The sequence below is a fragment of the Carassius gibelio genome, chromosome B11 (assembly GCF_023724105.1).
Source record: "Carassius gibelio isolate Cgi1373 ecotype wild population from Czech Republic chromosome B11, carGib1.2-hapl.c, whole genome shotgun sequence".
Classification (NCBI taxonomy): domain Eukaryota; kingdom Metazoa; phylum Chordata; class Actinopteri; order Cypriniformes; family Cyprinidae; genus Carassius; species Carassius gibelio.
Genome location: NC_068406.1, coordinates 15,884,083 through 15,897,764, shown reverse-complemented (window position 1 = coordinate 15,897,764; position 13,682 = coordinate 15,884,083). Strand labels below are relative to the sequence as shown.

The following is a 13,682-nucleotide window of genomic DNA, read 5'->3' as shown; positions in this document are numbered from 1 at the left end:
CTTGATACAGTTATGTTTATAGGATTTATATACATATATATATTAGTAATTTTTAATATATATTATATATATATATATATATATATATATATATATATATAAATATATATATATATTAGTGCTGTCAAACAATTAATCGCGGTTAATCGCATCCAAAATAAAAGTTTTGTTTACATAATGTGTATAATGTTTATATTTATTATGTATATACAAACACATTGCGTGTATAGATTTAAGAAAATATATTTTCAATATATTTATATATAATATAAAATATAAGAATATAAACATATAAATATATACAATTAAAATTTTAAAGTACAGTAAAATATTTACTGTATGTGTGTGTATCTATATACACATGCTAAATATACACACACATAGGCTATATTACGTAAAGATAAAAACTTATCTTGAATGCAGTTAATGTTTTGACAGCACTAATATATATGTGTGCATATAATATATGTATGTGTGTGTGTGTGTGTGTGTGTGTGTGTGTGTGTGCACAGGTGAATGGTAACATTAAGAAAAAGCAAAATTTTAATAAATAAGAGAAAAATATCTTAGAATTGGCTAAAATATCATAAATAGAATCTGGCGCCGGTTGCAATAAACTATAGGCTAGTCTTAAAGTTAGTAATAAGTCGGTTACATAGAACTTGAATCTAAAAGTAAACTGATTACTAGACTGCTAACTTCGCAGCAGCAGTGACCAAACTATAAGACACAGTCCTAAGATAGTGGCTATGTTTATGCAACTGCCCCCTGATGGTGGTTTTATTCTTTTTCAGAGTGCACTTGAAAACGCCATCTCCACTACTGGATAATATACTGACCACAGTAGATGCTTATAATAGTTTCACCAGAAGGTTATTAACCACCCCAGCCAATGATGTGCTCTGTGGAGCGAGCCCATTGACCAGCTGCGCATGCGTACTATGGAACAGTCAGCGCTAGACTGACACTAAGACCGTCCTGTTTCCTCTTTATGCGCTTTTTATCCACTATAGCCAAACATAACACTGCTGCACTTTACTTTGATGCTGTGGTGACTTTACAAACAGCTTGACACCAACTTCCTCACCGACAATATTATAGATTTTAAACGGCTTGCTGTGACACATTTATTTTATATCTAATTAGATTTTTTTTTCATAATGCCTGAGTTCATATCAGTGGACGAGTTTATAGCGGAGACTTTGGAGGATTACAGCTCTCCCACCACCTCTTCCTTCTACACCAAAATGACAAGTTGCCGAAATTACGCCAACAATATCGAGGAGGTATGAGAATATGCTTTCATCTGCTGTGATCGCTTGTTATGTCTTTGGCAGTTAAGTTGTACAACATTATGAATGAAATGAAGGTGTTCTGTCCTGTCCGTCAGCAGCAGCTGTCTTTATCCTGTTTTACGCTGCTTTGTTTCAATGCAGAACTGCTTAGTCCAGTGAACATGTTGGTTTTCATGTATTATTCTCCATGAACACTGCTTCAAACATTACTGCGACAGTCAGACACTGACGCTCTTTGTCTTGTTGAATCCACTGGGCTGAGCGCAGCCTATTTCCAACACCACAAACCATGTGATTTCAAGCTAAATTCTCAATTAAAATATAGAAAATTATTGTATTCATACAACTAGTGGGCTTTCAACACAATTCAAATGATTAAATAGCATGTATCCTCTCGTTTTCATGTGGTGTTGTGACATATATACAACTGAAAGAGGAAGGATAACATTCATTTGCGCGTTAATGTACATTTTCTCGTCGTTATTGCACATTAAATTGCACCGATTACTTTGCAATCTGTCCGTTTCTGTAGTAATATATTTGACTTTTTATTTCGCGCTTCTTAAAGCCTATCCCTCTTCTTGCGTCAATACTGGCTTCTTCTGTATTATCAAGAGCACGTGCCTTTCATCCAGCGTTTATTGAGCTGCATAAACAAAAGCCGGTGTTCTGACAGATTTTGCTACCTCCCGTAGCAAAATTCTATAGCGAAAAGTACTACCTATCCGATTTTGTTTCCAGCGTGATATTAATAAGGTCCAAGGCTTTATTAACGTGTACACCTACCCCAACCATAAACCTACCCTTACAGTAATACTGTGTTGATAGCATAATCTGCTAGGTAGCATTATTTGTTTGAACACTGATTTTGGATTCATGGACCTTCTGGAGCTAAGGAACCAGCGTCTGTTTCTGGATCAGCATCCTTTGTGGTTGTTGTTGTTTAAATAACCTTCCCATCAACCAATCATTGCCCTCTGATTTTAGGGTTAGGGATGGAATGACTGGTTGATAGGGCTGCTGTTCCAGGATCAGCAAAAAAAAAAAAAAAAAAAAAAATTATATTATATTTTATATTTGTATTAATTGTTTGTTGGTTTGCTTTAAAAACATAACTTTATTTATTATTTAATTTGTATGTATTGTATGTATTTGACCTGAAAACAGTGTAATTATTTTGCTATTGTATATTTTTCATCCTCTTCCTAATAAAACAAAGCTAATTTTTATGCACATTGGTCTACGTTTTCAAAACCCCCGGTTGTGCCAATTTGAGGCATACAGCCGGGTCAGGCAACAATTGAATGATGACTTCTTTAATAAGAGTGACATAGTGAAATGTAAAGTAACCATGGTGATGACCTGGCCTGTACAATTCATAGTCATACAAACTGAACAGTGCACTGCATTACGTGCTTGATTGTTTGGGCTTCATGTGACAGGATGGGTTCCTTAATATCTAATGAAACTTGCACATGCGCAGCCTCAGGGGGGTTCAGGACAAAAGCTGTATAAATGAGTAGTGGTCTGGTTTTTCTTCTGAAGAGTCAGCCACCACTATCGTCATCCTTCATAACCTTGAGACTGTTCACAGACCAGACTTTCGTTAATGAAGGACACCTCTGTATAATCGGCCTTAGTGCAGATTTACTGGCACTGAAGTAAATCCTGCTGTTTAAAGGGATAATTCACCCTAAAAAGAAAAAAAAAAAAACGGTTCTTTGGAACGGAAACGAATATATTTTGAAGTATTCTGTCCACATTATCTAAGTTAAAAAAGCGTAAAACAATACTAGACCTAACTGAAAACACACACACAAACACATTTTTATGTTTTAGGTGAACTATCCCTTTAAATAATGAATGTTATCAGCTCTCTTGGTACAAGACCTGTTCCATTCATTCAACGTTGAATCTCACCTGCCTTCTAATATTTGAACTCGTCACCAACCTGATAGTTTAGAAAATGAAAGAGGAGGAACTGAGAGGGGAATAAGACAACACAGATGCTTTGCCTTTATCCGCACTGACCTCAAGAGAGATAATGGGAACCCCATGCTATAATAGAGGCTGTGTTTAGGTCATGTGACTTAAAGCTGGAACTGAAAAGACTTCTCTGGACAATTCTGATGATGATCCAATACACACTTCAGCTATTTCGCTTCAACACAACACAGTGCTTGTGTGTTCCCACTGTATGTTGCCGAAAGTAAATTGAAATGGAGGCAATTGCGGATTAGCAGAGACACCGAAGAGGAATAATGAAAGATAATTGGAGTGCTTGGATAATCTGCTGCACCAGTAGGAGTAGCCGAGGCTATTGTGCACGCCTTGTTTTTCTCATATGAAGTAATGCAGAGTTCAGAATGGAGACACCTGATATTACTATTATCATCATTCCTGGAGCATTTGGGGAGAGTAGGATGAACAAAGGCATAATTGGGTTTTCCTCAGGTTTCTTAAAAGTACACTCAGTATTTTTGTTTACTAATAAAAAGTTTTAAACATATTGTTTAAAAACAATTATACTTCCAGGTGCATCATAAAAATGAAATGTAATTTAATAAATTCAATAGGTAAAAGGAATTGATAACCCATTTGGACCAGTTAAATGCATTACTGTCAATTATTGCAGTGCTTAATGCTATGAAAGCCAGCTTGATGTATTTACTAGTGATTTCATGGATGGATATCATGCATTTTCTTATGGACTTGATGCAGTTCAATGAAAACACGTCATTGTTTATTCACTGCCATGTCATTAAAACCTGTCTGACTTTTTTCCCCTGTGGAACATCAAATATGGTATTTTAGTGTCTCAGTGTGTCTCCCTTAAAGTGGAAGTAAGAGGTAACCAAAACAATTTGGTTATCAATATTTCCTTAGAAGAAATTCATTCAAGTTTGGAAATATATGAGGGTGAGTTTATGATGACAGAACAGTTATATTTGGGTGAACTATCACTTGGTTTATTTTAGTATGTCATAAAGCCCCATTGTGGTCACAGCTTTTCAAAGGAATTGGCATCAGCATGTTATTTTATACCGTAAAACATCTGCTGACTTCATCATAAACCTGCTAGGCATTCTTCATGCTGCTGAGCTTCATCTGAGTGGGTTTTATGCTATTTCTGATGTGTGTGTGTGTCTGTCTCAGACCACTCTCTGTCTTTAGAGCACTGTGGACACAAAACAAGCATGCCTTGCCACGTGAGTGGTCATAGCACTTCTGGACTGCATTTTCACAGGCTATCCCAAATACCAGTGAGAAAATGACCAGTCACCTTTTACCCTATCTTGCTGTTGACAGTTAATAACTGTAAGAACGTGAACTCATGGTGGTGTGATATTGTTTGAGTTTCACTTCTGGCCTTCTTGGTTAAGTGGTGAAGAGAGTGAATTGTGTGGGCTTTGCTTAATAAAGCACAAAGAGGGAGATAAACATCTGGTTGTGCTCCTCAATTATAAAATGCCTCAAAGCTCAAAACATTATTATTGCATGTCTCATGGTGGATTTCTGACTTGAAGCATTGGGGCTTTTATGTTTTAGTACAGAAGCTGTTCTGTTGTGGTGAATAATTAACATTTTTCGATAAATTTAAACACTGTTTTCTCCCAAAGGAAAAGAAATAAACTTTGAAAAAAGAAAGAAATAATAATTATACAATTTTAATTAAAATGTGGGATGGAATTTCTTTTGGCAGTGTAACTGAATCAATATCACTTCACTGCAACTGTTAACACTGAATATTTCTGGCTGATCTGGTTTTGTTCTGTCCTATGTGTGCTGCAGGGAATTTCACCAGCATTTTCACGTAATAGCACTAAATGCACACAAAAGCCAATCTAAAGGGCCAGGCACCATCACTGCCATAAAGAACAAAAGAGCAGTGAGGTTAGCCATGCTGAGTACAGAATTCTCACTCTGCCTAGTCAGGGGAATGTGGATTTCAGCATGGAATGCTGTTCCAGGTGAACCACCGCACGGTTGAATTGTTATTGGCCCAGTGTACACATAACAGAGCTGACTGGAAGGGCTAAAGTTGAGAAAGTCAAACATCCTTTATGTAAAATGAGCTGTTCTTAATGTGATTGCCTATTTACTTAACTTAAAGGAACTTTTAGCAAAACAATAGAAAGCTACAAAAAGAACATAACATAAAGCATATAAAACTATTCCGTAAAACTTATACACTATGGGTCCTATCATACACCCGGCCCAGTGCAGCGCAAGGCACGGCGCAAGTGTTTTTGCTAGCTTCTCATTTTCCCGTCCTGCGCCACGTTGTTTAAATAGCATATGCATCTGTGCAACCATGGGTGTGCTGTTCTAAAAAAGAGGTGTGTTCAGGCGCATTGTTGGCGCATTGCTATTTTGAGGAACTGAAAATAGACTGTATTAGTCAATATTTACAATAGACTATATTTTTTATTTGTTATTTAAAGAGCGCATTAATAATATGTGTGCTTACACTTTGCTCATTACACAAAGAGATGTGCATCAGCACACAAAATGTAAAAAAAAATGTTAAATTACATTCCATCATGTAGCCTAAATAGCAAACCAACCATGGCAACTTTTAAATGGGGATGGGAGATTAGCTGTGATTGGTTTTACGCCCAAAAAACACCCATTACTCATTAAGAGAGTTTAGGTCTAACCCTAATCAAACACACCTGAGCATGCTAATCAATGCCAATCAATATCTTTGGGATCATTAAAAAATCACAGGCAGGTGACTTGGTTGGAGCCAAACCCTGCAGCACACTGGACCTTCAGGACAAGATTTGAGGAACCCTGGTTTAGACCATGCTCCCGAGCGTGCCGACTGTTTTCCCATCGTTAAACTAGCAAAAGTGGATTCGGACATGCACTAAGTGTACCTGCTTTGTGCACTTTAGATCATGCGCTAAGATCGTTAAAATAGGATCCTGTATTCTATGTCTCCTGGAGCCATAAGGTTTTTTTTTAGGAACCTTTTTGTGTGAGGAACAGTCCAAACTTGAGTTGGAAATCCTGCATTGAGAATCCCATCAATGCAGAAGCTTCTGCAATAAAGTTCTAATTTAATTTCCCACACAATATAAGAAAGCATACAGGTTTGAGGGTGAGTAAATAATGCAAGCATTTTCATTTTGGGATCACCATAGATAAGGGATAAGTGTTGGTTGCCAAGTCAGATTATTTGAGATCACACTCAAAGTGTTTCTTAATCGTGCTGTTTGAGGAGTTCATTACAGGCTCTTTGAACTACTGTAATAACAATGAATTACATTTTCCTCTTCACACTGTCATGTGTGACACCAATGAATATTAATTGCTCATAATCCTTTTATGCTGCCATTTGACAAGCCTGATTCCTTAGAGAATAAAAACAGCAAGTTAAGACATGAGTGTCAGAGACAGAGGTCCTCGGCTTTGAAACAGGAAGTCTCCATAGAAACCGAGCTATTTTTTTAAAAGGAAATAGATTTCAAGGCTAAGGAGAACAAAGAATCTAGTTAATCTCAGTTTTCTGCATAGTTACTTTGTAGAGTTTTTGAAAATGCTGATGAACGTATATTATTTTAATATGAACCCAGCCCACCACATACACCACACTTCTTTTTCTACACAATTGCAATGTAGCTGGGAACTGGACTATGCATTGCTGCAGTATTTACACCATATCTCACAACTGCAGTATATTTTCATATGGAAAATAATCCCTATGTCTCTGCTGTTTGTTTGTCTGATTTAAAGTTGTTGAATGTATTGCACTTTATGGACTCTTATTGCACTTTTACATTGTAGGCTGCTCTGATGTTATCTCGTGGTTAATAATAACAATGACAATAAATAAAGACAGAAAGAAACACATTTATGCAATCCCATCCGCTACATTTCCATCGCCATCATTAATGGTTGCGTTTATGTCTCTTGCTAACAGGGAATGTTTTTAGAACCTTGGCTAATGTTCTGATAAGATTCTCTCAAAGTTATGAAAAAACATTCTTCCAGTAACATTAATGGAATGTTCTTACAAAGTTATCAAGCCTTTTTAATAATGTTCTTAAAACATTAGCACAAAAACATTTAGCTTTTGATTGCAACACCAACATCTCAAAATCCAGTCAACAACCAATGGATAGACTGAATATCCATTACACTCAGGTGTACGTCACAATATAAAAGAAAATATCTCACCTTCTGTTTCACACGACATATTCATCTCCTGTGTGAAAGTGGCCATCTAACAACCATCTAGAATACACTTGCAACCACATGGCAGTGTGTAAACACTCAGAGCAGCTAAGTGACCACATAGCTATGACTTTATAACATGTCAAAGTGTATTCCAGCCTTTAATTGCTGTTGTCATTGAGCACATGTGCAATGTCATGCTCTCTTGCATTGGTTTATGGGTATATGATATGGGTATGATATTAAAAGCACTGTTTTGTGTTGATGCTAATAAGACTTTGGCGATTTAGCTGTTTGTAAAAATGCGATTAAATAACCTGTGGCTAAAAATTCTGGCTCTGTTTAAGGCAATGCTGATGGGATATGAGCTATAGGGAAGTGTTATAAATTTTGCAGGGTTTCATTCTCCACCCTAAGGAACAAACTGTTTATCTTGAATGGAGGGAAGGATAATTGGGACAGACATCCACAGGAAATACTGTTTCCTATTAAAGATATGAAGAAACTAGACTGTCAAACTCAGGCGGGTTGCGACACTATGAAATAAAGTCAGGGATCTTGTTTGTAAAGCCCCATATTGCAACACATATTCTCTTATTGTACAACATGATCCCTACACTTTTGTTGTGAGTGGAAATGGTTTAAATGAGGCAAACTGTTGAAGACTTCACTGCAGTTTACTATTCTGTACCACACGCAGAAATGTCATGCTCTCAGATGGCAGGCTGTAAACAAGCAACTATGAAGCTGTTAATTCATTTTTCCTTGTTTGCTCTTGCTTATTTAGTGATACAACAATCAGACTTCATGCTCTACTTGCTGCCTTACAGTAACTCAATTGTTGCATAATTCAAATAGCTAGATTAGATTTTAGTATAAAAAATGTAGCAGGTGTAATTTCAGCAGTCCAGTTTCAGAAGGCAAGCTCTCTGGGTCTTTCATTATTTCATAATCATTTCATGATTGCATGTAATTGTTGTTTTTGAAACAGGAAATGTGTTTCTGTAAGGAATCGTTTCAAGTTCTGTTTGTGTCCCTGTATGCGTGTTTCCTTGTGTTTGTGTGTATTTCAACACAATTTAAACAAATTGAAGTGGTCTGGAATGAAAATACATTTACATTTATACATTTGGCTGAAGCATGTATGCAGATTTTCTTAAACCTAATTCAGGGTACAGTTTCAGAGTTTGCGGTTGGTATGATCTTTTAATGTTTTTGAAAGAAGGCTATATTTTGGCTAACTGATCACAAATTCTGTAATATTGTGAAATATTCTTAATGTAAAACAAGTTTTCTATTGTAATCGAGCGCAGCGTTAGTTCAGTCAGGCCACGGAGGCATAGGCTGCAACCAGCTGATGCGGTCAGCTGTCAAATAGCTCCAATCACAACCATTCTCCTATTAGACACGAGACATATATACGTGGCACTACTGCTCGACAAGTATGCACAAATGACTCGCTACCCTCCCTCCCTCCCTCTCCATTATAAACATGAGCATATTACCATGCACATTCTGGTTGTCGTTTCTTTGTTTCAGATCACTAAGGCTTTCAAGTCCCTGTTGGCATGGACCTCACTGAGGTCCACTGAGAGACACTCATCCTCATAATCAAGCTACAGGATAGACGTCCCACTGCCACATCTACATGATTACCACTGTTTGCTTTTAAAGACATTTATTAAGTGTCATAATTGTCATGTATTTCCAAGCTGATGGTTCTGGGGGGTTAATGTTTAAGCTCTTGTATGTTCAGTTAATTTGGGAGCAAGAACCCCCATAAGGAACCATACTGCCAAAGATAAATTGTGTTCAATAAACTCAAGTAACTTGCCAAAGTGGTCTGTCTGAAATATTTTTTTTAAATGTAATTAATTCCTGTCATGGCAAAGCAAATCTTTTTTTTTTTTTTGCATAAATTACTTGTTCCCTTTCACTTGATTCCTCAAAAATCATTCTAATATTCTATATGATTTGCTCTTCAGAAGCAGTTCTTAATAAAAATCAAATTTCTATTTCCAATTTTGGAAGTAGAAATATATAATTTTTTACATTTTAAGTCATTTTTGATCAATACAATGTGTTTTTACTAAATTATAGTATTAATTTCTTTCAAAAAAGAAAAAAAGAAGAAAACTTCCTGACCCAAGACTGTTGAATAGTATTGTATGTATATTAGGGAATCGAACCCGTGACCTTACCAGTGCTATTTCCATGCTCTACTTTATGAGCTAAAGGGAAAACCTTGTGATATTTTATTGTTAAAATTTACATATTCACTAATTCTGCTCCCATAATTGTGGTTGCATGTTCTAAACTAGTCAAAATATTATAATTTTTGAGATACTGAACTTTTTATTTTCCTAAGATGTAAGTCATAATCATCAGAATAAAAACAAACAAACTCTTGAAATATTTCAGTTTGTGTGCAGTGAATCTAGAAAATAAGAAAGTTAGATTTTTTAAATTAAATTACAAAAAAATAAAAACCTCTTCCATGATTCAAATTTTTGAAATGCAGCATGTAAAATCTTTATATGAATGCATTGTTGGTGATACCCTTATTTTTTTCTTTCCTTTTACAGGCTTTGGACTCTGACCGCACAATCTTGCAGAAAATGAAGAAAGCAGCCAAAGCAAAGCACATCTCTGGCCAAGGTAACAAGAAATTACATTGAAACTATTTGATGTATTTGTGTTTACATATGTGACTACCGGTAAGTACCTGAAAAGGTATAATTTCTCAGTTATTCGGGTGCTAGCAACATTTTGTCACAAATGTCTTTACTATGCCGTAGTTGTTTTTTGAATTTCATGCACATTAGACTGTAAGCAGCATTCATTTAGTCTTGGAATCTATTAATTCATTACTGAGATTGACAGCGTATGCAAAACATTTCCTCCAGCTCAACTATCTATGAATATGAATGAAGTAGAAGGCAGATGCCCCCTCTGAGACCCAAACATGTCAACATCTCTATCTGTTTTTTAGTGTCATGTGCTTTTAGCCCAATCCTCATGCTTTCTCAGTTATATCTTCACAGTTTTTGCTGAATTTCTGCTACTGATCTTCTTCCAGACCACATATTACATTTGGAGTCTTACATCAATTCCATGGAGAAGCTGGCCGTGAATTTCCGTAACAATGGAGAACAGGAAGTGGCTTCTGCGTTTAATAAGTTTGCTGAATTCTCCAAAGAACTGCTGACGCCAATGAAGAACTTGGTGAGACACATGGAGCTCCGGGGAGGGCTTCCCGTTAGGCTTCTGTATAATCCCATAGAGTGTTTTTAGTATTAGTCACGGTTTGGACTTACAAGATAGGCCTTATCTGCAAACAACTCAGCTTCCTCGCCAAAGGTTGTCTCTCTGTCCACAGTTCCTTATCCCTCCCTGGCATATTCATGTTAAATAGATTTTTAAAGGGAAAAATGTTTAATGTGCTTGTTTGCAAGTATATGCTGACATCAACTGGGTCTAAATTGGTTTTGCCAGCTCATAATTTCCATTTTAATATTTCTATTTTTATCAGTTGAAGAGCATGTTGCACAACGTCAACTTCTTCCTGGACTCGCTGGTAAAAGGGGATCTGAAAGAGGTCAAAGGTGTAAGTTGAAATCTACAATACAAGTGATGCACTTTGAATTTAAATTGTTCTTGTGTTTGCTTTGTAAATGTTACCATCAGATGAATGCAGATAAATCAATCTATCTACATTTAATAAAATATTATAAGTCAAAATATGCTCAAAGCATGAACTTTAAAAAATGTGAAGAAATCCATATTTTAAAAAAATAATAATTGGGTAGATCACAAGTATTTGCTTAGTTCAGCCTGATGAAATCAAGTCAATATTACTTTTGCAAAGACATTTTTGATAGTACCCCACTGTTTACCATTATAGTAAATAATTACCATCTTGTTCCATGGCATTCATACAGCAACTTTCTGATACTTATGTTGCCTTGTAAGTGTTCCTGGTAGATATGATGCAAATACAGATGAAGTGTGCAGGATATTTTCCCAGAAGGCAACAAGGCATGTGTTCTACTTGAAATCTATTACAAAGATCATTACCATAAGCACAGTGTTTAATGAGACAGATAAAACAGACTTGTCTTAAATCTTCTCTGTCTGTCTTAATGCTCTTGTCTTTTACTGTAAGATGATGTAAGACTGACTTTATTCTAACTCCTTGTTTTCATCTTGTCAGGACCTGAAAAAGCCTTTTGACAAGGCATGGAGAGATTATGAGAATAAATTGTGAGTGCTTTTTATATATATTTTTAAACTAGGCTTATTCCAGTCATTTGTTCCAGTGTTTTGTCTTTTTTGACACCCACAAAATGTGGTGGTTTATTTTGATTCATTAGATAAGAGATATTGCAAAATCCTTGAAATAGAGAACAATAAAACATTTTATCACTGGTTTCTGTCGCGCCAGTCTGTATATGTATGTGTGTGTGTGTGTGTGTGTGTGTGTGTCAAACAACAACCAATTTTAGAAACAGTGTAGGATTTATATTCTTGGTGCTTCATATGTTACATATTCTCTGTAGCATCACTCTCACTTGTTCTCTTTCTCATATTTATTCACACTTTTTTTCAAAGCCAAGGTTGTTTGCGTTGTTTAGTGTAATTTTAGTCTTATGTACATGTCAGTAGGACTTAAGTGCTTCATCCAAACACCAAACCAGAAATGTGTCCTTTTTGGCAGATATTAAATGGATATAATGTAAAAATATAATTAATATTATGAAATTAACTTTTTTAACTGTAAAAAACTGTAGGTGGAAACTCAAAAGTAGCACATACATTCATCCACACAAATAAATACAAAAATAATGAGTTTTCTAGATTTAACACAGCAAAAATATAAAGTCTAATGAAATAAAGTTCTAATTTACTAATCTTTCATTATTACCAGAAATCCTTTTAGTACTTCCCGTATCGTTATTTAGCTCCTTGTAATTTCAGTTTTTCATTTAATTGTAATTCTTGGTAGTGTCTCGCTTCACTTTTCTTATAATACTTTTGTATTGTGCTTCCACGAATCCAATGAGGACCATATTTGTGCATTATGTAGTACTTCACTATATAGTAGAACAGATAACTGACCACAGTCATATGATTTCTGTCCCCTTCAGCACTAAAATCGAAAAAGAGAAGAGGGAACTGGCGAAGCAGTATGGTATGGTGCGTACAGAGGTGAGCGGAGGAGAGATTGCAGAAGACATGGAGAAAGAACGCAGAATGTTCCAGCTACAGATGTGTGAAGTAAGATCTGCTTGTGTTTGTGTAAGCTGCTCTAGAGGAACATGACAGATGTTGTTAGATTAATTGTGTGATAAGCTCGTCTGTATATAAATATATTAAATGCCAAACCTTTTTTATAAACTAGTGTTTTTTTAAATCTTTTTGATGCATGGGTGGATATGATGATTTCATTTATAGTGTGTACAATATTTAATAAAGACATTGTTGCTTTCAAAATTGAACAATAATAAACACTAAATGCTACATTATGGATAAACGTTTTTGAGTTTTGACCAAATTATTGTTCTATTATTTTTTTTCAATAATAGTTTGAATATGAAAGACTAATCTAGGGCTGGGCGATATACTGATAGACAGAATGGTAGAAATGACATTGCTGTGCTACGTGGTCACGAAAACTTCGTTTATGCGCTTTTTTAAGCATTTCAGTTCAAAAGCAAGTGATTTTAAGCTGTTGCAATGCAATCAGCAGTGAAAGATAACTCATTTCGCTGTTTGCGTGTGCTGGCGCATTGTGTGAAGACGTGTGCATAGAGTTTGAGAGCATTGAGAGTTAGAGGCTATGTATGTGTCAAAAGGCCTGTCTTTGCACGTACCCTCATAAGCACAATAATTTAGGTATTAAGTGACAGCAAACTGCTGAGAAAGAAAACACATGTGTAACAGTATATTGAACCTGGGCATTTCTTAAAGTGACAGCAGTCTAATTATCTTACCGTCTGTCATTCATGTTAATCAAACAACAAAAGATTGGAAATCTCTCACTGATCTTGACTAAATCGCCTCGAGCATGTCTGAACATCCAGTTTACATCCAGTTTTATCCTGATTAAAGCGTTAATACAGCACAGCAACCGTACGTGCATCCATGTATAACACTTCTCATTGCTATGTGAAAATAAGTGTATAAATGGAACAGTTTGTTGGA

At 35.8% G+C, this 13,682-nt stretch overlaps 1 protein-coding gene across 2 annotated transcripts in view; it reads left to right on the top strand.

Annotated features, from left to right (window-relative positions):
• Nucleotides 1–953: 953 nt before the first annotated feature.
• Nucleotides 954–13,682, top strand: part of unm_sa1614 (un-named sa1614) — a 48,211-nt gene continuing 35,482 nt past the window's right edge. The window contains exons 1-6 of one of the 2 annotated variants that reach the window (XM_052569169.1): nucleotides 954–1,286; nucleotides 10,064–10,136; nucleotides 10,558–10,703; nucleotides 11,011–11,085; nucleotides 11,692–11,741; nucleotides 12,626–12,755. In XM_052569169.1, coding sequence (XP_052425129.1) covers nucleotides 1,161–1,286; nucleotides 10,064–10,136; nucleotides 10,558–10,703; nucleotides 11,011–11,085; nucleotides 11,692–11,741; nucleotides 12,626–12,755 — 600 coding nt within the window. In that variant the 5' untranslated portion in view covers nucleotides 954–1,160. The remainder of the gene's footprint in view (nucleotides 1,287–10,063; nucleotides 10,137–10,557; nucleotides 10,704–11,010; nucleotides 11,086–11,691; nucleotides 11,742–12,625; nucleotides 12,756–13,682) is intronic. The other variant, XM_052569170.1, reaches the window with a different exon arrangement.